Here is a 24,347-nt window from a genome sequence, read left to right on the forward strand (position 1 = left end):
ATTCTCTTCATGTTGGAAAACCAATAATACCCCTAACCTTTGGAGAAAATAACAAGATGGGATCTATCAACGTGTGTGTTCCTTTATTCCCACGTGTATTGTTTCTTCGTCGGTGTATACGTCCATCAACGGCTCACTCACACCTTTTTCATTACCGGCAGTTTCTCGAGAAACAAACACTGAACTGAAACACCAGTTAAAACCCAATCCTCCCAAACTACATCCCACCTGAAACTGACCTTATTTTTAGTTTCTCCGATTGACTTGAATTTTCACCATGAGAGCTGATCATCCATTAAAAGCCGTGACTTTAGCCCATGTCAGGTATCAAAGAGGTGATCAACTCGGCCATTTCTTAGCCTGGGTTTCGTTAGTCCCTGTTTTCATTTCCCTTGGTGGCTTTGTTTCTCATTTCTGCTTCCGTAGAGAGCTTCAAGGAATGTTCTTTGGATTAGGGCTTTTAATATCTCACTTCATTAATGAACTGATCAAGAAATCCGTTCAACAAGCCAGGCCTGAAGCCTGTGCGCTATTAGAAATGTGTGATTCTCATGGTTGGCCTTCAAGTCACTGTTCTTTTGTACATGTTCTTTTGTACGGTTTATTTTACCCTTTTGACTTGTAAGGGGATTGGTGGGATTTGGAAAGTCACAACCAAGTGGGCTGCTTTGTTTTTGCCATGGTCTTCGGCTGTTTTGACTATGTATTCCAGGTTTTTGCTGGAGCTGCTTTGGGGACTTTTCTTGTTGGGGTTTGGTTTTCCTTTGATTGAAGAGAGTGCGCTTGGGAGGTTTTTTTATGTCAAGGATACTTCTCATATATCAGATGTGTTGAAGTTTGAATATGATAATGCCAGGGCTGCTAGGAAGGGTATGGCTGCCAGAAAAGTCATGGCTTCAAAGAACAGTTGATTATTAGGAACTCATCGGGTATGGGATAATTTTATTCTTCTTTTCAGTTTATGTTTGCTTTTTTTATCATATCTGGAGAATTGAAAGCTTCTTTGATGTTGTGCTTGTGCAAGTTTGGTAACTTTTTCCATAAATGATACAAGTTAGGCTGTTTTTAGCACATTTTAGTGAAGTAGGGGGAACCAGGGATACAACTTCACAATTGATCTTGCATTGCATCTACTACTTTTCATGTTAATGTGATACCAAAACATGCTTTCTATTTTTGTGGAGGCAATTCTGAAATCTTAGTTGTAGTTTTGTATTCTTAGGAGGTGTTGTGGTCCTTTGGAGCCATTATCTGACATTTTGAGACATGATCTTGAATCATGTTAGCTACTGATTGTGTTCTTTTCACTTCTATGGCTTCACCTTTGCCATGCTGAATCCATATAAAAGCTCATTTGGCTATCGGTGGAAACTTTCCATGAGTCTTTTAGGCATTCAATTATAACTTGGGTCCAGGCTTTGCTACTTTGTTATGTTAATCCTGCAGTAACGGAAGTGAATTGAAGCAATGGACCCATTCATGGCTGTGCTTTTTCCATCTTAGACAAGAAAGCATTCAAATTATACTTTGCTTTAGAATGGTCAACTCCTCTGTGTAAAAAAGAACATGTAGTAAAATCCGTTCTTCATAAATCATAAGAGTATAAACTGCAATAAAACCTCCTTTGGTGGTCTCCAGGCTGTCCCTATTGTAAAAACTAAAAACTTCATGTCATCATAGATCGTCAAAGGTAAGTTCATGTCCCATTAGATGCTAGATGACCCCTTGCTTCTAATGAAGTGTTCATTCAATTCTCACCTCTAATCATTGAAATCTGAAAGAGAGGACCAGCCACCAAAATGTTCTTTTAAACTAAAGGAGGTGTGGTGCTTCAAAATTGCTTTGTTATCTTACATTTTATAAGTGGATAACTGGTATAGAAACAATCATGTTAGTTGTTTCTAACAATTGGGATAATATTTTAATCTAATCAAACTACAAGAAAGCTTTTAGAATGTCTTTGTATGTTTTTTTTCTTAAAAACTTGAAGTTATCAGGATTCAGTAGTTTGCTTATATGAGGAGTTTGATCTTTAAAAGGATGAATCTATGCTAACTCAGACTCGTGTCTATGTCCGACACAAGTACACATCCGACATGGGTATGTAAGTTTCTCCATGTAGCTAGAGGGTGCTTGGAGGATCATATCCTTATAGACATGGGTATTTAAAGAAAATGAAGAGTCAAAATAACATAAAGATGAGCTGTGGAGCAATGAGGACAGTGTGAAATGATTATGCTTATTGAGTTGGCCTGATGGGTCATGGTTAGCCGGATAAGAAATCATTTGAGGTCTACCGATTAGTTTTAGTTTGTTTAATAACTCAGTAACCTTTAGGAAGGATGCACTTTTTAAACACTGTAGCAGAATAATGGAGTAAGGTTGTGAGAAGTATTTGAGGTTGTAATTTGATGCAGAAGTAGGACATTGTGGCATGGTATCAAAAATGGCTTCTGTAGCTGGTTCTGGTGGTTTGGAGTTGGACACTGTAACTTTGCTGTCATGGAGTTTCAAATGCCATCTTCAATCATGATTCCCGAAATAATCTAACAAGGAGCGGATCCCTTTGGTTTTGCAGGTCAGTGTCTTAGCCTTAGTGCTTTGAGATTCTGCGTCAGAGCCCATGGATGATATAATTCTAGGATTTAGTGAATGCTGATCTACTACTGCATGAGAAACCAGATTGGAACATTGATGTTAAGGATGCTGTGTGTTGGTTAAGATCATACGGCTGTTTTGTTTTTTGTGTGTGTTAGACAGAACATAGATCATATTTTACAAATACGTCCCTGTATTTTACTACCCTTTAATTACTATTACCTGGTTCAAAATCAAACTTCAACATGTGCTAACTTGCAATATCTTAATTGGATTTACTTTGTCCGACTCTGCTCGTTTCTTTTCTTCTTGAGCTCAGTGTTTCCCAGACGTAGGCCTAAATGTAGTATGTTTTTTCTTTTATTTAGATCATTGATACTTATGTCTCAATATATGGGTCGCATTTTTAATACATTTTGTTAAATATTAAGAATCAGAGATATTTTGATCTACGAGTTATTGTTTGTATTAATTTAAGTGTATTATATTTATTCATTAAAAATTAGATTAAATTTTAATATATAATTTAGATATTCAAATTTAAATATATTATTTTGGTTAAAAATTTGAATATATAATTAAAATTTTAAAAATGAAAAGATGCGTACAAGTTAAAAATACATGTTATTTTCTTAAAATATATTTGAATTAATCTATTAGTTTCACTCAAAATAATATTTTTAATTAAAATTTAACTTTTAACATTAATTGTAAACTTCAAAACATAAAAATCTGAATTTTAATTTTTTTCTTTAATAGTGTTAATCGATTTGTTACTATATAATATTGAAATTAATTAAATTAGTTTTCTTCTAGATTTTAAAATTTTATTTTATATTTTCATATTATTTTTAATGAAATCAATTCACTAACTCACAATTTGTAAATTTGTAAAACTTAAATTTCTTTTGATTATATAATCTCAAATCTTTAATACTAAGTTAAAATTAAAAAAAATCATTGCAAGTAATTAAATCATTTGCTTGTTCTTCATTTGTGTAAAGAAGTGAAAAAATTTACAATTTTGTTTGGCATGGAATATAAATTAATTAATTGTAAAGATTTTTTTTTTTGCTTTTAGCTTAATATGAAATACTCAGGTCAAATAATCAAAAAATCGAGTTTCATATATAATTATTAAAGATAATTTATTTTAATTATTTTAATTTAGAAATATAAAATAATTTTTAAGATTTAAAAGGAAATTAAATTAATTTAATTAATTTTAATATTATAGTAACAAATCGGTTGGCATTATTAAGGGATAATTTTTTCGATAATTTATTTAATTGATTTTGATGTTTTAAAATTTAAAATTTCAATATGAAAAGAATTTAGAACTTTCAGCAATAGGATAAACAAGTACAATTTGACAATTTTTAAAACATTATTTTAGTTTCTACCATTTTTTCACTTTAATTATTAATATTTGTTACATCAATCAATATTTAAAAAAAAAAAAAGGATTTTGTTAAGTGACCAAAATGAAAGCAAACTAGAAGTTGTGTGATCAAAATGAAAGTGTGAATATGATGTGACATGTACAAGTTAAGCGGTGTGGTGCGTTTAGCTTACTTTTTGTCTCATGTTACAGTATTTAATCTCACTACCACCGTTATTTTTACACTAACCGCAAGCAAACGCACTGTCCATCCAAATACACCCTTAACACTTAGGTGATTAAAATTAAAGTGTCCTAAAAGTTTAGTGACAAAATTGCGAGGATTTTATTTTAAGTAATCAAAATGAAAGTATCCTAAAAATAAGTGACCAACTAGATAGTTTGCCCAAATTTTAATTAAATATTTGCATGTAAGTATACATGGAAGAATATTTTAATTTTCCAAAAGCTTATTATTTGGAATTCATACGTTTATGAAACACTTGAAATTATTTATTTTCTTTTTAATTTTCCTTTTTTGTCAAATCTCTAAATTAAAACAGAATTAATATTTAAATTATGTTTAATACATTATTTGAATTTTTTATTTAAACATGGTTTTGATTAAAAATTAAAATATATAAAATGATTTAATTATTTTTAACAGTTAATATTAGAATAATTTAAATCTTTCATTTTAAAAAAATATTTTTAAATTTTAAACAACTTTTAAAAGAATTTTATAACATCTAAAAATTGTTATTATTAATTTTTAAAAATTATAATTGTTCTAAAATCATAGATAACCTTTATAAATTTAATGTACTTTTTAAAAATGTTTAAATTTATTTTATTATTTTAAAAGTTTTTTCATTTTAAAGTAATGTTTATTTTATTTTATTTTTAAAAATATTTTTCCATTTTTAAAATTTTAGTAATTGTTGTAATTATAATTTTTGTTAATCTATATTTTATTTAAAATATTAGTGCAACTAATATCTTTTTATATATTTTTAAAAATTAGTATAACCAATATTTTAATTTTTTCCATGCATGTTTTTATTTACAATATTTTAATTTATTAATGGGTTTGTAGAAACAATTTTAAAATCAATTAGTCATTAGAAATTTATTTTAGAATAGGTTTCAAAATTGCTTTTAAAATATGTTCTAAAATTTTATTTCTTTTATCATATATTACAAATATATAAAACAATAATAACTACTAATAATAATTTTAAACTTATATAATGCCGACCTACGTATTAAATAAAAATATAAATTAAATTTAATAAAATATACTAAAATGAAAAAATTTGAATTAACATTTAGAATTTATATGATAGATTGATGAAGATATTGATAATTTGTTAGAATATTATTATCGGATATTATCTTTTAGCAATTCGATTCCAAATGGGATATTATAGGATATTATTATGTATATTATCTCTTAGCAATTTATTAGCAATCTGATTCTTACAATCCCAAGCATCAATGTACTCATTGTGAATATCTTGTCAATTCTCATCGTTCTTCCCCCCTTGTGCAGTGTTTCCATGTCTCGCGATGGTGGTGGAATTTGTTCTCTCCATCCGAACTGTCGCATCACTCGGTCCGATTCGTGCATTTCCACCATCGCGTACACTATCAACAACACATTCTCGTCCCACATACTTCGATTGGCCAAAAATTTCAATGTGACGTATCCTATGATATTCGACTTGGCATATGACATTTGAATGCCCCGATTAATCTCAGAATGAATGCTCGAGCGTATTGTTCTTTGACGGTATTGGACGAGTTTCGAGGAAGATCTTTGAAATTGGTTTCCAACCACTTTATCTCGATCTGCACCGTAAAACTTTTAACTTTTAATATATGTTTAATAATCAATTTTCTCACTTTCTTATTATTTTCATCTTAACTTTTAACATTCTCAATTTGATTTTTTTTGGTCATCTTTTAATATTTTTAATAATCACCAATTTATTCCAAACTCTTTAGGTTTATTTTTTCGATTAATTTCATATATTTTCATATTAATTCCACAAATCATTCTATTTATAATTTCACAATCTCGATTTATGAAATCGAATTCCAAAATTCTACTTTCTGACAAAAGTTAAAATCGGATCGTCACAATAATAATATTATTTATTCCTTAAAAAACAATATTAATTATAAAAAAATATATTTATAATGTTGTAACTGAGTCCCGATAATAGGTATAAAATTAGACAAGTGGATTCGTGGGGGACTATTTAGTCCCCACGATCAAAGGATTCGGAGCAAAAAAAAGTAAAAACGAATATTAGGAAAAAAAAAAAAGAATAAAGAGAGTAGGGTTTTTGGTCATCACTCCAAACCGAAGACTTAAAAATCTGGTTAGTTCCCTACACTCCCACTGCTTGCTGCCTCTTATTCCACTTTTATACAAACGGTTCTTCCTTTCATCTCTTTCTGCCGTGATTTTGGTTCCATTTCTTTACTTTATTATCTGAATAGGGTTTAAGGCCTAAACCCTAAACTTTATTTTCTGAATACAACTTATTTTGTCCTCTGGGCTTGTGTTCTTGCAGCTACTTGAAAATGGCTGGGGTAAGAGAGATAACTGCGGCAGAGTTCCTGCAAGTAAGTTTTCCTTTATGTTCTACACTCTGTTTGATCTCCGAGAAAGTGTGTTAAAGCAATTTTCCACGTACGGGTTTTCCTTGTTTTAGCTAAGAAATAGGACTGTTGTTTTCCTTTGAGTTTTCTTATTAAACAAATAAAAACTGCATTGAGATCTTCTTCTTCATACAAACTGATTCAGGTTCTTAACTTTCTTCTTCGTTTTTTGGTGCACTTTGCCTTATTTCAGGGTACAACAAGGCAAACTCTGTTTTTGCAGAGAAATTCTTTGATTAAGCCAAGTAATCTATTATGGGGCAAGCTATGTAATCCAAGCCGGATGGGATACCTGTCTAATACAAAAGGTGCTTCTTTGAGGTGCTCTTCTCGGTCAAAGCCTAAAGCAATGGCTTCTGGAAATGTCCCTACTAGTTTGGTTGATGAGCAACCTGGATTGATTGAAAAGCCTGCTCAAGAGGTCGTCCATTTCTACCGTATCCCTTTGATACAAGAAGGTGCAAACGACGAGCTTCTCAAATCGGTTCAAACCAAAGTTTCCAATCACATTGTCGGGTTGAAAACCGAGCAGTGTTTTAATATAGGCCTTGCATCAAAAATTTCATCTGAGAAGTTCTCAACGCTTAAATGGATTCTTGGGGAAACATACGAGCCTGAAAATTTGGCAACTGAGAGTTTTCTTGTGAAGAAGAGGCAAGAAGGGTTGAATACAGTGATAGTTGAAGTTGGGCCAAGGTTGTCTTTTACAACGGCATGGTCCTCGAATGCTGTTTCAATTTGTCAATCATGTGGCTTGACTGAGGTGACTCGAATGGAGAGGTCCAGAAGATACTTGTTGTATAGTAAGGAAGCATTGCAGGAAAATCAAATTAATGAGTTTGCTGCAATGGTTCATGATCGGATGACGGAGTGTGTTTATACGCAGAGGCTCACTTCATTTGAAACTAGTGTGGCTCCGGAGGGGGTTCGTTTTGTGCCTGTCATTGAGAGGGGAAGGAAAGCGTTGGAGGAAATAAATCAGGAAATGGGTTTAGCATTTGATGAACAAGACTTGCAGTACTATACCAGGTTGTTTGTGGAGGACATAAAGCGGAATCCGACGAATGTAGAGTTATTCGATATCGCCCAATCTAACAGTGAGCATAGCAGGCATTGGTTTTTCACAGGGAAGATTGTTATTGATGGACAGCCCATGGACAGGACCCTCATGCAAATTGTCAAGAGCACTTTGAAAGCAAATCCAAATAATTCTGTCATTGGTTTTAAGGATAATTCGAGTGCAATAAAGGGGTTTCTTGCATACCGATTACGACCAGTTAAGCCTGGAACTGCCTGCCTACTAAATGAAACAACTCGTGAAATTGATGTCTTGTTTACAGCTGAAACACATAACTTCCCATGTGCAGTGGCACCCTACCCAGGTGCAGAGACAGGTGCAGGTGGCCGTATTAGGGATACACATGCCACTGGAAGAGGATCATTTGTTGTTGCATCCACAGCTGGTTACACAACTGGGAATCTTAATATAGAGGGATCATATGCCCCATGGGAAGACTCATCTTTCACTTATCCATCAAATTTGGCTTCTCCTTTGGAAATTCTCATTGAGGCTAGCAATGGTGCATCTGACTATGGCAACAAATTTGGTGAGCCATTAATCCAGGGTTTTACTAGAACATTTGGAACGAGACTCCCTAGTGGTGAACGTCGTGAATGGCTGAAGCCTATCATGTTTAGTGGAGGCATTGGACAGATTGATCACACTCATATATCGAAAGGGGACCCAGAAATTGGAATGTTAGTTGTAAAGATTGGTGGCCCTGCATATCGGATTGGAATGGGCGGTGGAGCTGCGTCTAGTATGGTTAGTGGCCAGAATGATGCAGAACTTGATTTTAATGCTGTACAGCGTGGAGATGCTGAAATGGCACAAAAACTGTACCGTGTAGTTCGTGCCTGCATTGAGATGGGGGAGGATAACCCGATTATTAGCATTCATGATCAGGGAGCTGGTGGGAATTGCAATGTTGTCAAGGAAATCATATACCCAAAGGGTGCTGAGATTGATATTAGGGCCATTGTTGTTGGAGATCACACTATGTCTGTTTTGGAGATATGGGGTGCAGAGTATCAAGAACAAGATGCAATTTTGGTAAAACCTGAAAGCCGCAAGCTGTTGGAATCAATATGTGCAAGGGAAAGACTTTCGATGGCTGTTATTGGGACTATTAATGGTGAGGGACGTGTTGTTCTAGTTGATAGCGTAGCTATTGAAAAAAGCCGTGCAAGTGGACTCCCTCCCCCTCCTCCAGCTGTTGATCTTGAGCTTGAGAAAGTGCTTGGTGACATGCCTCAAAAATCCTTTGAATTCAAGCGAGTGTCTTATGCACGAGAACCGCTTGATGTTGCTCCTGCAATCACAGTCATGGACTCATTGAAGAGAGTATTAAGACTTCCATCTGTATGTTCCAAACGGTTTTTGACAACAAAAGTTGATAGATGTGTAACAGGTCTTGTAGCACAGCAGCAAACGGTTGGTCCCTTGCAGTTACCTCTAGCTGATGTTGCAGTCATTGCTCAAAGTTATGTTGACTTAACTGGGGGTGCCTGTGCCATTGGAGAGCAACCTATCAAGGGGCTGCTTGATCCAAAAGCAATGGCTAGACTGGCTGTTGGAGAAGCTCTCACAAATCTTGTTTGGGCAAAGGTTACTTCTTTGTCTGATGTCAAAGCAAGCGGAAATTGGATGTATGCTGCCAAGCTTGAGGGTGAAGGAGCAGCCATGTATGATGCTGCTATTGCTCTTTCAGAAGCAATGATTGAACTCGGTATCGCTATTGATGGTGGGAAGGACAGTCTGTCAATGGCTGCCCATGCAGGTGGGGAGGTTGTTAAGGCTCCTGGAAATCTTGTAATTAGTGCCTATGTCACTTGTCCTGACATAACAAAAACGGTAACCCCAGATTTGAAGCAAGGAGATGATGGTATTTTGCTTCATATTGATTTGGCAAAGGGAAAGCGGCGTCTGGGTGGATCCGCTTTGGCTCAGGTTTTTGATCAGATTGGGAATGACTGCCCTGATATTGATGATGTTTCTTACCTTAAGAGAGTTTTTGAGGGGGTGCAGGACGTTCTTGGAGATGGTCTGATCTCTGCAGGTCATGATATCAGTGATGGTGGATTACTAGTTTGCGCGTTGGAGATGGCATTTGCTGGAAATTGTGGCATTGCATTGGACTTGGCTTCTCTAGGAAATAGTGTTTTCCAATCACTTTTTGCTGAAGAGCTTGGTCTCATTCTTGAGGTAAGCAAGAATAACTTGGATAGTGTGATGGAGAAGCTTAGCAGTGTGGATGTTTCTGCTGAGATAATAGGACGAGTAACCACCTCACCTGTGATAGAGCTCAAGGTTGATGGAATTACTCATTTAAATGAGAAAACTTCTCTGCTGAGAGATATGTGGGAGGATACAAGTTTCCAGCTCGAAAAGTTGCAGAGATTAGCTTCTTGTGTGGAACTGGAGAAAGAAGGTTTGAAGTTTCGGCATGAGCCTTCTTGGCCCTTGTCTTTCACTCCTTCAGTTACGGATGAGAAATTTTTGACTACAACTTTAAAACCGAAAGTAGCCATCATTCGTGAGGAAGGGAGCAATGGAGACAGAGAAATGTCAGCAGCATTTTATGCTGCTGGTTTTGAGCCTTGGGATGTTGCAATGTCAGACCTTCTTAACGGAGTTATTTCTTTGAATGAATTCCGTGGAATTGCATTTGTTGGAGGTTTTAGTTATGCCGATGTGCTTGATTCTGCAAAAGGTTGGGCTGCGTCCATACGCTTCAATCAGCCTCTTCTCAATCAGTTTCAGGAATTTTACAAGCGCCCTGATACTTTCAGTCTTGGCGTTTGCAATGGATGTCAGTTAATGGCTCTGTTAGGGTGGGTCCCAGGGCCCCAAGTGGGGGGTGTTTTTGGTGCTGGTGGGGACCCATCACAGCCCAGGTTTGTTCACAATGAGTCTGGCCGATTTGAATGCCGGTTCACAAGTGTGACTATAAAGGACTCTCCCGCCATGATGTTTAAAGGAATGGAAGGCAGTACATTAGGTGTATGGGCTGCCCATGGTGAGGGAAGAGCATATTTTCCTGATGATGGTGTTCTGGATCGTGTACTACATTCAGATTTGGCTCCATTAAGATATTGCGATGATGATGGGAACCCAACAGAGGCATACCCCTTCAACTTGAATGGTTCTCCTTTAGGAGTGGCTGCAATTTGTTCTCCTGATGGTCGACATCTTGCCATGATGCCTCATCCAGAGCGGTGTTTCCTGATGTGGCAGTTCCCTTGGTATCCAAAGGACTGGAATGTGGACAAGAAAGGCCCTAGTCCATGGTTAAGAATGTTTCAAAATGCCAGAGAGTGGTGCTCATGATATGGTCAGTTTTTCTACTCAACTCATGATGTTTGATCTTGGCATTTCATATTTGAAAATTATTGAAAGCGCAGTGTCTGTGCTTGTCTTTGAAAAAATCCTGCAACATAATTTAAAGAACTAATAGCAAAATATGACAATATTTAACCGCAACCGCTAGTTTATTTGGAAATGACATTTGCATTGAGCTCACTTTTTTTAAATTTTTTTAATCACAGGTTATGAGATTCAAAGGACAAATGAGAGGAGTTGAAGTGTGATTGATGATGGATACTTCATCTGAGTTAAACTGTTATATTGAAATGCCTGGAAAGCAGTCTTAGTCTTTAATTTAGACATAAAGAGTCTTTGCTTTGTGCAAACCTCAGGAACTGTCTTAATACTATTTCTTCATCATGCAACTGACAGGAGAGTTTACTTTTTTTGCTTTCTTTTCACAATCTTGTTCGGTGTCTTCAGCTCATAATTTTTCCTTTTAAATTGGAATACTAATAAAAAATTTTGGTATTTTCATCTACTAATAAATCACAGTATCTTTGAGAGCTCCATAGTGAATATAATCCATGTATGCCTCAATCGTGTGTTTACACCTGTTATCTTGGGTTTATTTTATACTTTCCTATCATACCTAAAAATTAGTTCATTGAAGTTGTCACGAATATTTTTAGGAATTGTTGTTATGAGAATTTTAGAACTATTAAACTAATATTTTCTTTTAATGAATTAACCTAGTCATTCAACTCGATTGGCATGAACATTATCGTCAATATAAGATTGTGTAGGTTCAAGTACGCCGTAACATGTTATCCTCTTATTTATATGTTAGGAAGGGTTATAGATAGTTTTAATTATTATCTTAAAAGAGTAAATATGATCGGAATCTATAATAAGATTGTTAAATAAAACCATTAATCCTATGTAATATGAAATTAATTAAGAATTGACAACATAAATAGTAATTTTTAAATTTGTGTAACTCTTAGACTTAGTGTAATTTTTTATGGGATAAATCTCAAAATTATATATGAATTATGATTTAATGTGCAATTGTATACATAAAGTTTGATTTTGTGTAAATTTATACAAAAATTTTAATTTGATCTAATTCTTATAAATTATTAACACAAGTATTGATATAATATCACTTTAGGTTTATATATTGCATACATAAATAATTATATTAATCCAATATAAAAATAAATTGATGTATTTATTTTTTAAATGCGTATGATTAAATCAAAATTAAAGCTTCAAATATACATTTGAATCACAATTAAAGTTTCACGTGTATAATTGCACAAAATTAAAGTTCATATATGAAATTGCTCATTAAATCAAAGTTAAAGCATAATTTTGATATTTATTTTTTATTTAACATGCTATATTTTTTAATTATTAATATTTTTATATTACTTTTAACTACGGTGTCATTTAGCTGATATTAAATTTGAAAATCATTAAATATATGTAATAATTAATTAAATATTTACTTTCATTATTTACCAAAATATGTTTTACATTTCCAAAATTTTGAAAACAAAAACAACCGGAAGAACCGTAGGTAGATGGTCGAAAATTGGTAAAAATGGCGCAGAGCGGGAAACAGGTGTCCGAAAATTAAGAAAGTTAGTAAATTGCTACTGCCACTGCCACCTACCCCTCTGCCTCTCTCTCTCTCTACTCTCTTCAAGGCATTGATCTCTCAAAAATTATGCCTTTATTCGCTCTTTGATCTCAAATGTGGCAACTTCTCTTGGGCGCAGCTGTTGCAGGATCCACCGGACTCCTTGCTAAACACCTCTTTAACCCTAAATCAATTTCTCAAGATTCCTCAAACACCAATTTTGATACAGAAAAACAAGATCCTCGTCTCCAAAATCGGTATTTGGAATCTGGGTGTGAGAGTAATTGGGATGAAAAACCGAAGCAAGGTGAGATCTTTAGATTTTCCAGTTCTGAGTCTGCTGTAAAAACTAAAACTGGGGTTAAGGCAAGGAAAAAAGTTGTCTTGAAGAAGGCTGAGAAAAGATCAAATGGTGGTAGTGGTGTAGAGGTGAACACAAAGAAGTTTTCTGTTTGCTTGAAGAAGAGGAGAACTGCTAAAAATGAGGCTTATAAGTGTGGGGCATTCCCTTCTAAAGGTATGATTCTATTCATTTATCAACTCTCAAGCTGTATTTGATGTTCAGTCAGGCCTGCAAATGTTAGAATTTAAATGTAGTTGTAGATATGGGTATGCTTTGAATTTTGATGGAATTCATTGAATTATATGTCTTTAAGTTCTCAGATTTTTGTCATCTAATATCTAAGTGATAGAAAACAGAACTCCAGTTTGCACTGTGATCTTATTAAGTTGTTGTGAATGTCAGACATGGAAGAGTGAAAGATGTTTATATGTTGCCAAGTCAATGTCTAGACCTCTTGCGGTATACATAACTTGCAAACATGGTTATGGAACCAACCGCTTCTCAGTCCATCACTTAATTCTCAAGGTTGGAGAAAAGTGGGGTGCTGGTGGGGTGGGCTTTGTGAATATTTTATTGAAAGATTGTTCTTTTGGTAAAGAAATTCCTGACTTGATAATCGATACAATAGAAAGTGATGAACAGGGGTAATAAAGATTGTTTATAGTTCCATGTGCTGTCAAGATACACTTACTTTTTTTTTCTAATACTCAAATTTACTTGGTATTTTTTACTCCTCAGATAGCTCTGTATTTCGCTGGGGACTTGGCTTTGGTATCATGTACATGATGTCAGCTGGGAGGGCTGAGATCGATAAATTGAACTCAGCCTTGGATGAGACTGCAAAAGTGGTTCAGGAGTTAAAAACTACACTATGCAAAAGAAAATCATCTTGCAATCTACATGCTTCCAGTTCTGCAAGTGAAGTTGCCGCAAGCTCAAAGAAGTTTAGTGGCAAGAATTCGCAGTTACTGCTCAGGAAGTCAGGTACTGGGAACAGAGACCATAATGAGACCAAAGTCTGCAGCCTCCCAGTATTTGATGATGGTGAATATGCCAGTAGTGTTCTTACTGAAGAGCCTGAACCAGAGCTGGAGGTTGTGGAAATGGATCAACTAGAGGCAGAGCTCGAGTTAGAACTGCAAAAATTGAGTGAGGTTAACTTTTCAACTACCTTTACATCCTTTATTTCAATTACTTACTGGTTAAAGGTGCTTCCTTTTTACTGGTTTATCCATATCTCTACCTTTACTAAATATTTAGGACAAGAGTTATCTAAAATTAGATTTTGAATAAACTCTTAAAGGGATAGTTTTTTCTCTAGATCCAACAATTCTCTTTTAAATGCAATTTCAGACCACTTTAACAGATTATTCTTATCAATGAAATTCCATAGCTGACCAAATTTAACCACTAACTGTTTTACTGTATGTGTGAGTGATCGAGGAGTAAAGTGCATGAGAGAGTAGCTAGTAGGTTTACTTGTTGAAAGGAATATCTTTGTGGATCTTAGCTCATAGCTTGACCGCTTGATGCTAATACTAGCTGATAGTTCATGGGACCAATCACTGACGTAACATTTTCAAAAGTAAATTGTGCTACAGGACTAACGGTGCATGCAGCAACCTTCATAATGTAGAGCACTTTGGATATTTTGTCGAATATGAATAGGAACTTCTGCATGCTAGTATTAAGCCATACCAAGAGGAACTGAAACATATGGAATGAAGATGAGCAGTGATAGCATCACTTTACATGGGGAAATTTGATAACTGTGGACATTGGCCAGACCTTAAAGACGGAATATGCAATTTGTGTGGTTAGAGTAAAGAAACATAGTAGCTGATGAATGAGAAAAATTGCATAAGAAAGATGGGAAACATATAAATACCTCTGCAATGAGTATATATACATAAATATATATATTTTTTCTGCTTTGACTTTTTATAAACTCTGTTGCATCTGCTTAGAATTACAACAATATTGCTACTCACCCGAAAATACTTTTGCAGACTGAGGTTTCAGCCAAAAGTTTGCATGAGCCAGTGGGAGAGAGGTTTGATTCATACCAGAGCAAGGGAGTATTGCCGTCTGAACTAGATCAGAAACTGTGCCATGTGTTAATCGAGCAGCAAGAAAACCAAATCGAGGAGCTAGAATCTGAATTGAATTCGGCTCAATCCAAGCTCCGTGAGAAAGAAGCTGAACTCCAAGCACTAAAGGATTGCGTTAAACGCCTGACTAATTTCTCTCTGTCTACTGGCTCAGGTAAGACATAGATCAGATTCATGAATTCTAGGCTACAGATTATGTTAAATTCTGTGGTGTCGTATCTTTAATACCAATGCAATGATTCTCAGATGACGATACCGAGGCCCAAGGGGACCAAGAATGTATGAAGGATCAAGATAGCTCTATTAAAAGTGGATCTGAAACAAGGAAATCATTGGTTGGTATGAAAAGACATATGGAGTTTTAAGTCCAACTGATATCAAGGTAATTCATAAGCAATCGTCAGAGACCATCAGAACAATAATACCAACAGTGTGGGTCACACCATTCTTAAAATCAAAATCTAGCTTGCCTAATTCCCTGTGCACCCTTCAATATTATATTACTATAGCATCAGAAACCCATAAATTGTAGTCTTTTTATTGTATTCCCCCTTAGTGTCTGATTTCTTTATTAGGATATCTTTATATATATGTTATGCCTAGTGTTTGGAGCTGAACTCTTTCCACTAAGTAGTTCCTAATTGACTTAGATATAGCTTGCCTAGTTGTTAGTCAAGCTCTTTCTTGAGTGCCTAAGGGAAAGCCTGTATATCATAGTTGACTTTTTTGTTATCTTGTTGGAAGAGAAAATTACAATTATGTCCATTCGCCTGTTGGTAAATTACAGTCCCTCCCGCAAACTCTCAAAGGTTGATTTGAATGCACTAAAAGGGTAATCTTGGAAGCAAGCAATTGTAAGAGAGATTTATAGTGCGGTGGTGGTTGCTTGTTCAGAGCCAGATAAAATATTGGTGGAGCCATGGAAGAGGACCCCATAACTTGTTCTTTACCTGAAAAACTTCTACTTTTTTTGACTTTTATTAATGATAGAGCCCATTTCACATTATCAGGCGCCATTGGAGGGTACACAAAACCAAACTTAAAAACCTCCCATGATTTCCAAGAGCTTTGAGATATCTATAAAGGGTAATGATCAGTTCACTTTAACCTGACTTTTAATCACAATGAGTGAACAGCTTTTCTAATCCATTACATTTCTTCAATGATATTTTGAAGATTAAAAGGAATAAAAAAGGTCAAGTTTACGAGGATGAAAAACCTAATGCGGTGACTGTCAGGCTTAAAGCATGCAAACCTAAAACAAGCTTTCAAAACAGAATGTCTGATATTCAAAACATCAGTGTTAGAAATCTGATGTCTTCATATGTAGATGGTTGACTTTTAAGTATAGGCTGTCCTGTCATGTTAGACCTATGGATCTAATCTAAAGCAAACAGATTCAACCATTATTTATATTCTGTACCGTAGTTTACTGTATAAATTACAGATCTACAGTTTTTATCCTTGTTAGCTACTGATTCTACACTTGTTCATGGAGGGCAAAGATAAATGAGTATAATCAAACAAAATTCCTTTATGTTTAAATTAGCATTTTTATTTTTTATTTCCGCTTTGCATCAATCACCATCCAATCATGAATGCTTTGGTGTGACTGAACTGAATGGACAACAGCCTCACCTTATCCTGTTAAAACCCCTCTTCTTCCAAACAATAACTTAGATGTTAATATTACTACACTGAATCAAGATCCAACGGTCATCACTGCACTATATTAACTACACTTGCAGATGAATCTGTCGTTTTCCCTACTTTACTTTCATTTGTTTTTTACAGGTTGTTTTTCTTCAGTAAAATAATGAATGACCTCGATGGCAAGACCAGGCTAAGCCAAACAGAACCCTACAAGACTACAACCCCAAAAGAAAATATATACCTATGTATTATATTACAATGGATTCACCCATCCGTGCAATATAAATTTTTAATAAGAAAAAAAAGAAGCAAAAGCAGAGAGAAAAACAAACAAGTAAGGTGACCACAGACCAGACCACTATATCTTCTTCAGTTTGTTAGCAGACCCAAAGACGGACAGCCAGCCATCCCCAGACCTCTTACACGCAAAACCACATGCTTTTAGAGGAAGACAAACAGCCAAAGTACAAATCTTTTCAATCCCCTAACTCAAAAAGAAAAAAAAAGCTTGTTACGAAAGCAAAGCGAAAGCCAAATCTACAAATACTCGTGATAAAAAGAGTAGAAAAAGAAAAAAGAAGTGTTTTTGCTTGGGAGGGAAAATGAAGCTATCGTCGAAACCCATGTCGAGTCCGGGTCGTGCTGAGAAGTATCCGCCACCATTGATGCGGTTTTTGAGAAGCAATGTTGGGAGTAGAAGCAGGGGAAGGTCACGTACAAGCCCAATGTTCGTTAGGAAAAAGAATACCGCCATTGAAACCCAAGAGCCTTCTTCGCCTAAAGTTACTTGCATGGGTCAGGTTCGTGTCAGGCGCTCCAAACAAACCGCTTCCAAATCCAGTCGACCCGGACTCCCGACTCGCCGCCGTAGCCGCTGTAAATGGATCAGAAACGCTCTGTTTTGTCATCAACTCCCTGGGAAAGTCAAGGCCAAGCCTGGTTTTCGATGCTCTTGGAAGAAATTGGGGGCGTTTTTCCATATGGGGTATTGTAGAAAACCACAGAATGGGGAAGATTCATCGAAATTTGGGATCAAAACTGGAGATTCCGTACCAGAAGAAGAAGAAGAAAAGAGTGAAGAAAATGAGAAGGAAGCTAAGAATTTCGCATCTTCTTCCTGTTCATCGCCACCCAAAAATGCATTGCTTTTAACACGTTGTCGATCTGCTCCGTACAGATCTTCTTCTTTAGCTTGTAGGTTTTGGGGATCGCCATTTGCTAACCAAGACAAAAACGAAGAAGAAACAGAGGAAACAAAGCTAGAAAGCAGAGGATTCAAAGAAGAAGAAGAGAATCCCAGTTTGACAAAAGTGTCCCTTTGCAGAAACTCGGAGCAGGGAACCCAAATGGATTCAGAAAATCTGGGATTTTGCAAGGGTATTGAAGAGGAAAAAGTGGTGTTGAAAACAGAGCAAGTTGGGGATGTACGGCCTCTAATCCTCACAAGATGTAAATCAGAACCGGCGAGAACAGCCGAAAGACTCAATCCTGAGATGAATTTCTGGAAGAAAAGAAAATTGGGTTTCACGTGATTCATCTAACTTTATTTTTCTTCAATTAATTTTCTGAATATTTTTGCTTTTATTTTCTTTTCTAGGAAGCTGTAATTTAAATTTTTTCCCCCTATACATGAATGTTGTATTAAGACATCATCTAGAGCCGTCAGAGAGAATCTCTACAGCTCTTAGGTAATACATAAAAAAGGTGGTTTTTTGGGGGGGACATTTCAAAGAAGAAAGGCTTCGTCAATAGTATACTGGAATTTGAAATCAAATGATAAAATTTCTTTTCTATGCATTTACAGAGATCAATGGTGTTGGCAAATTACTTTTGATATTTTGATACATACAATTATCCCTCATCGTTGTTAGGTTAGATAGGCGGTGCGCTTACCTGTGGTTTACAATAGCTGTGAGATTAGATACTATATGATACTGTAAGATAAAAAAAATAAGCTAAACGCACAGCCCACCGTCCATTCAAATCCACCTAAGTTTTAGGTTAAGAGTGCTTTCGAGAGAAAAACATTTTTTGAGGAGAAGCTAAAAATTTCAGCCTATAAAAAAATAGATTGTTTAAGAATATTTTTGTTCTAAAAATATTTTTATCCTAGAAGTGCTTATTAGAAGCAATACTAAACAGGCCCTGATTCTTAAAATTGGAGACGTAATTCAACTTATATAAGCAGTGTAATATGAAGCTCAATCAAAATATATATTTCAAATTTTAAATTAATTAAAAGATGTTACATGCCATTTATAAAAAAATATTTAAATTGTTGGAATTTGAAAATAGAAATTGAGTCTTAGTTTGATTGATATGGATGTTATTGTTAGTACTAGAGGACGTAGGTTCAAGTGCGCTTATGTCAAAAATATATATAGAAACTAATTTTTCATATTTTAAATGAAGAAGACAAAATACAATATAATTTTTAGAATAGGTGTCATGATTTTTTATCATAAATTATGGTTGTTTGATGAGTTTTATACCCCTTTGGATACTCTGACCAGCTTTTATGTATATTTGGTAGGAAGCGATGGCCCTGCCTGCTATTGAATATTGTGGTTAGAAACAAAAAGTTAATTGTGGTTTTAAAAAATCTTGTGTGATTTATTACTGGAAAGGGAAAAAAGTTTGAATCCCCCTGTCAAGGATTAGTTAAGGAAATTTTGTATTCGCGATCCTGTTAGTTTGATTCGAAGGCTTAGTCAAAAAGGACCATTATCATGTTTATTATTGGTGATGGTCAAATTCACAAGTGGGTAGGAGAATTTTTTTATTTTATTTCAATTAGAAATTGAGACAATTACTAAAAAATATATATATTAGAGTAAAATTAACGTAATTTTTTACGATTAATATTCTAATGATTCAACTTTATTTTTATATTCTGTTTATATAGATCATGTATATTAAATTTGACATAAATTAAAATTTTCTAACTATTTGTTTCATTAGAAAACTCTCAACCATTCTATAAATATTAGTATTTACTATATTTTAGATCAATATGGTAGAGATACCAAATTAATTCGAAAAAATTACATGCATGTCAAGTATAACTGCATCGATAAATTCAATGGTTGAATTGTGAAAATATTAATTGTACAAAAATATATGAAAGGGTGTAAGTGAATCACCCTCTTTAAAATTATGAGTAGTTTTTTTTTTTGCATAAATTAATTTCAAAATTTTAATTAAAAGGAAAAAAAATTTAAATGTCATATGACTTACATCTTTTTTTATTTTATAAATAGGATATTTTGTAAAAAAAACCAAAAAAATATGAAAATCCTTAATCTATATTTTGAAGTCATATATTTTTTGAAAAAGTGGATTCCATTTATTGAAGGGCAAAATGGGAAACAAAGCAAGCAAGCAGCAGGACACGCTGCCACTATCCCAACACAAACAAAAAAATAATAAACTCAACAAACCTATCAAAAGCATCTAGAAGGAAAAAAAAAGAAGGGAAAAAACCCCTAAAATGCAGCAAACAAGAAAACACACGAAAGCCAAAACTCTCCAATGCCAAAAGGTAGACCAAGATGTGTAAGACAGTGGAGAGGCAAAGGACGAAGCAGGTCAAAGGATTACAGGGATATTGCTTCGAAGAACCACACAATGGCAAAGAGCTAATCCGGAGGGTCGACCCACCACTTATTTGTAGCTACTACAGATTCAATCTCCGACGGAACCTACTCCACCGAGAACTGGCCATAAGCCAATCGAAAACCTAGAGACACAAGTAGGTGAGCAATGGTATTTTGTTCCTTGTAACAATGTTTGATGGAGAGATCGATGAAACCGGTAAGCAAACAATGCTGACCTTCCTTCATAAGAGCTGAAATTTCTAACCTGTCTTTTGTTTTGGAGTAGAGCTTTCGACTAAATGTCAACGAATCCCCTCAAAAATAACTCTCTGCAAACTGAGGTCATGAGCAAACTCCACAACCCAAGTAAAAGCCAATGCCTCTACAGTGAAAGCGAAGGAAACATGACGGTGAAGTTGTGTGCAGGCACCCAACACCTAGCCGTGGTAGTGTGCCCCTTCTACGTAGCATCAAAGTTTACCTTTACCAAAGGTTCAATCACAAGGTGCCACGACTCTGCACGTGAACCCACTGTAGCCCCTGTCAAATATTATACTGCAACAGAATTTCTCAATACCATGAAATTACTGCATCATCAAAAGATCAACACGTGTGATTTTATCTCAACCAACTCAATGAGCTATCATCAGCACATTTCTTAACAACCTTTATCAATGATTTGTTGACACGTATCATGGTTTCTTTCTACTATCTTCATGTATAAATCCATTACTGTTTGTAATGTTTGTGAGATAAAAAATACACAAAAAAATCATATTATCAGTCATCATCTTTATTCTTATTATGTCATTCTAATTTTCTAACTTGGTATCCAAGCAGGTTTTCAATGCCTTCCTCTCCTCAGTCTGACCCACCATCGTTGGTGGTGGATGACGGTTCTTTCTCAACCTCTACTGATTCTTCTTCCGGTAGTAAGATGTTCTCCTTTAAGAAACTTACTCTCATTTTGGATGATACAAATTTTCTTCTTTGGAAACAGCAGATTCTTCTTGCTATCAAAACTTTCAAACTCCATCGGTATCGTGATGGTTCAATTGAGCCACCGCCTCGGGTTGTTATGGATTCATCTGGGAGTGTCAAAATCAACCCTGCCTTTGAAGTGTATGAGCAGCAGGACAGCGCTCTTGCCTCTTGGCTGCTTTCTTCTGTTGGCCCTACTGTTCTTCCTCCTCTAATTGGTCTTGATTCCACCTCTCAAATCTGGAGTGCTCTCACAACTGTCTTTGGAAGCAAAACTACATCATAGCTCATGCATTACCGTCGACTATTACACTCTAAAAAAAAGGGGATCTAGCAATGAATGACTACCTTATGAAAATCAAAATTATTTGCCAGCAACTTGCAAGTTGTGGGGAGGCTATAAGTGAACCTGAACAAGTCACAACCATTCTCAATGGACTTCCCTCTGAATTTGACTCTATTATCACTATTATTTCTGCCACTCCCACACCGGCCACATTTCATGTTGTTTTTACAATGCTACTTGATGCCGAATCCCGTCAACAATCTATGGTAACTGAATTTCCTCCATTAGCTAATATTGTTGAGTCTAATACTGCTTTTATTGCCTCTTCGCCATCTGCTTTTCCAAGTTACAGGCCGCCGTTTGGTGGAGGTTCTCGAGGTAGAGGGAAGGGTCGATCGTCATCTCGTCTTCAATGTCAACTTTGTGGTAAAATTGGCCACACTGTTGACCGTTGTTACCATAGGTTTGATTCATCCTTTAAAGGAAATGCTTCTCGACCATTTCCATCACCACCATCTGTTGTATCAATGCTCACTTCATTGCCGGTTCAAGCTATGTACAGCATGTGTGCCCTTCCATCTCTTTTGGGTGGTTATGCTTCATCTTGGGCTACTCCTGGTCCTTATCATACAACTGCCTTGATGCACATAGGATTAGTTGGGTCCACCATGACACCTAGTCCAAATACACATTTGAATACGGAACTTCCTCCACAAACTGGTCAGAATCCATTTGTTTCATATTGGCCTACTGGCGCTACTACCTTAGGACCAAGTGTACTACTATTTTTGGGACTTCAAGTGCTTCCACAGGATCAGTCTCTCAAACTCCTCAAGCGCATATTACAACTCCAGCTCTCCTAGATGATAATGCTTGGTACCCTGACTCTGGTGCCACTCATCACTTGACCAGTTCCGAGACTTCTTTAACCTCTAGTGTCCCTTACCTCGGTTCAGGTAAAGTGTTTGTTGGTAATGGAAATTCTTTACCTATAGCTCATGTTGGTCAGTCATCACTCGTCTTCTATTCGTCCACTTTATATGAACTCTCTCCTTCATGTCCCCGGAATAACAAAAAATTTGTTATCAGTGTCAAAGTTTACAAGGGACAATAATGTTGTTTTTGAATTTCATTCTAATTATTATCTTGTTTGTGATTTGAAGACAAGTGATGTGCTTCTTCAAGGTTCTTTTCACAATGGGCTGTATCGATTGCCATCTGTACCGTCATTCGCTATTTCATCTGAATTTTTTTCTCGCTGTTGTGCTGCGGAGACTCGTACTTCTTTGGACTTGTGGCATCAACGTTTGGGTCATCCATGTAGCTCAATACTAAAGAAAGCTTTAAATGATTGTAATGTTTCCATTCATGGCAATAAAGAACTTAGTAACTGTGTTGCGTGTCATCTTGGAAAAGAACATAATTTACCATTTTCTCTGTCTTATAAGGTATATAATTCTCCCCTTGAGCTTGTTGTTACGGATGTATGGGGGCCAGCTCCAATGATTTCAAATAGGTATCGTTATTATGTTGCCTTTACGGACGCTTATACTCGGTACACTTGGCTTTATTTCCTTAAGAATAAATCAGATGTTTTGGCTGCCTTTATGAGCTTTCATAGTCAGGCTGAAAGGCTTCTTGGTTGTAAGTTGAAAAGCCTTCAATCTGATAATGGAGGAGAATTTAAGGCACTTAATTCTTATACTCAGCAACATGGCATTCTTCATCAGTTCTCTTGCTCTCATACGTCGGCTCAGAATGGATTTGTTGAACGCAAGCATAGACACATTGTTAACACTGGTCTTACTCTACTTGCTCATACCTTTATGCCTCTATCGTATTGGTACGATGCCTTCAGTACTGCTGTATTTTTTATCAATCGATTGCCATCTGCACCTCTCGGTAATATTTCACCTTATGAAAAATTATTTGTTCGAAAAACTGATTATACTTTTCTTCGTGTTTTTGGCTGTCTCTGTTTTCCAAACCTTAGACCATATAACTCCCAAAAATTAGACTTTCGATCGACCTCCTGTACATTTCTTGGATACTCTCCTATTCACAAAGGCTATAAATGCTTAACCCCTGATGGTAAAACAATCATATCACGCAATGTAACCTTTTCAGAAAATGAATTTCCCTTTAAAAAAAATATGCCACCTCTGTCACCTATATATTACTCTACACCCATGTTCCCTTTACCACCACCTACTCTTAATCCCTTTCCCAATACCCCTTTACAACCCCCACATATTATTCACCCCTCATTATCTCCTACACACAACCCTTCATCCCACATACATTCTTCTATCTCTATGGGTCACACCACAACACCACCTACCAATCTTCCTACTCCTATGGACCCCATCACAACACCACCCACCAATCTTCCCACTCCTATGGATCCCACTACAACACCATCCACCAATTTAATGTCTCATTTATGCCCCTTATCTTCACCTACACCATCTGCACCTATCACTAATCCTAAGTCTTGCTCATCTTTATTACCCCAACCCAGTATTAATCAACATCCCATGCTAACTCGTAGTAAAATAGGTATCTTCAAACCAAAAACATACCTTACGGAAGCAATCGATTATTCCATTGATATCCCTACTGACATACATGTTGCCATGAGGTTTCCACACTGGCAGGCAGCAGTTCATGATGAGTTAAGTGCTTTGATGGCAAATGAGACCTGGACTTTATGT

General features: G+C 35.7%; 3 protein-coding genes, 1 long non-coding RNA gene and 1 pseudogene across 6 annotated transcripts; 4 read left to right on the top strand and 1 right to left on the bottom strand.

Moving 5' to 3' along the window:
* The first annotated feature begins 41 nt into the window (after nucleotides 1-41).
* LOC128040532 (lipid phosphate phosphatase gamma-like) lies at nucleotides 42-2,988 on the top strand (annotated as a pseudogene).
* A 3,270-nt stretch (nucleotides 2,989-6,258) lies between these two features.
* Nucleotides 6,259-11,585, top strand: LOC105768118 (probable phosphoribosylformylglycinamidine synthase, chloroplastic/mitochondrial). Of its 2 annotated transcripts, none has more exons than XM_012587870.2 (4): nucleotides 6,259-6,366; nucleotides 6,562-6,613; nucleotides 6,843-11,043; nucleotides 11,258-11,585. In XM_012587870.2, exons 2-3 carry the CDS (start codon nucleotides 6,572-6,574, stop codon nucleotides 11,037-11,039), a joined length of 4,239 nt encoding a protein of 1,412 aa, XP_012443324.1. In that variant the 5' UTR covers nucleotides 6,259-6,366; nucleotides 6,562-6,571; the 3' UTR covers nucleotides 11,040-11,043; nucleotides 11,258-11,585. The 2 variants fall into 2 exon arrangements, with proteins under 2 accessions (XP_012443324.1, XP_012443325.1); XM_012587871.2 differs by having other exon boundaries at nucleotides 6,280-6,422.
* Nucleotides 11,586-12,617: 1,032 nt separating this feature from the next.
* On the top strand, nucleotides 12,618-15,882 carry LOC105768123 (uncharacterized). The gene is made up of 4 exons (XM_012587877.2): nucleotides 12,618-13,180; nucleotides 13,745-14,160; nucleotides 15,016-15,271; nucleotides 15,364-15,882. Exons 1-4 carry the CDS (start codon nucleotides 12,778-12,780, stop codon nucleotides 15,480-15,482), a joined length of 1,194 nt encoding a protein of 397 aa, XP_012443331.1. The 5' UTR covers nucleotides 12,618-12,777; the 3' UTR covers nucleotides 15,483-15,882.
* Nucleotides 13,652-15,140, bottom strand: LOC128040533 (uncharacterized). Of its 2 annotated transcripts, XR_008195113.1 has the most exons (3): nucleotides 14,998-15,140; nucleotides 14,486-14,794; nucleotides 13,652-14,142 (listed from the first exon to the last, which is right to left on the bottom strand). It is a non-coding gene; the product is annotated as an uncharacterized LOC128040533 (long non-coding RNA). The 2 variants fall into 2 exon arrangements; XR_008195112.1 differs by lacking the exon at nucleotides 14,998-15,140 and having other exon boundaries at nucleotides 14,486-14,991.
* Nucleotides 15,883-17,372: 1,490 nt separating the features above from the next.
* On the top strand, nucleotides 17,373-18,302 carry LOC105768126 (uncharacterized). Its single transcript, XM_012587880.2, has one exon. The coding sequence runs from the start codon at nucleotides 17,373-17,375 to the stop codon at nucleotides 18,300-18,302; it is 930 nt and encodes a 309-aa protein (XP_012443334.1).
* Nucleotides 18,303-24,347: the final 6,045 nt, after the last annotated feature.

Source organism: Gossypium raimondii, chromosome 4 (genome assembly GCF_025698545.1).
Source record: "Gossypium raimondii isolate GPD5lz chromosome 4, ASM2569854v1, whole genome shotgun sequence".
In the NCBI taxonomy this organism is placed as follows: Eukaryota; Viridiplantae; Streptophyta; class Magnoliopsida; order Malvales; family Malvaceae; genus Gossypium; species Gossypium raimondii.

Coding starts and splice junctions, on each gene's coding strand:
- LOC105768123 (XM_012587877.2), top strand. CDS start 12,778: ATGTGGCAACTTCTCTTGGGCGCAGCTGTTGCAGGATCCACCGGACTC. Junction 13,181..13,744: donor TGGGGCATTCCCTTCTAAAG/GTATGATTCTAT, acceptor TTTACTCCTCAG/ATAGCTCTGTATTTCGCTGG. Junction 15,272..15,363: donor CTCTCTGTCTACTGGCTCAG/GTAAGACATAGA, acceptor AATGATTCTCAG/ATGACGATACCGAGGCCCAA.
- LOC105768118 (XM_012587870.2), top strand. CDS start 6,572: ATGGCTGGGGTAAGAGAGATAACTGCGGCAGAGTTCCTGCAA. Junction 6,614..6,842: donor CTGCGGCAGAGTTCCTGCAA/GTAAGTTTTCCT, acceptor GCCTTATTTCAG/GGTACAACAAGGCAAACTCT.
- LOC105768126 (XM_012587880.2), top strand. CDS start 17,373: ATGAAGCTATCGTCGAAACCCATGTCGAGTCCGGGTCGTGCTGAGAAG.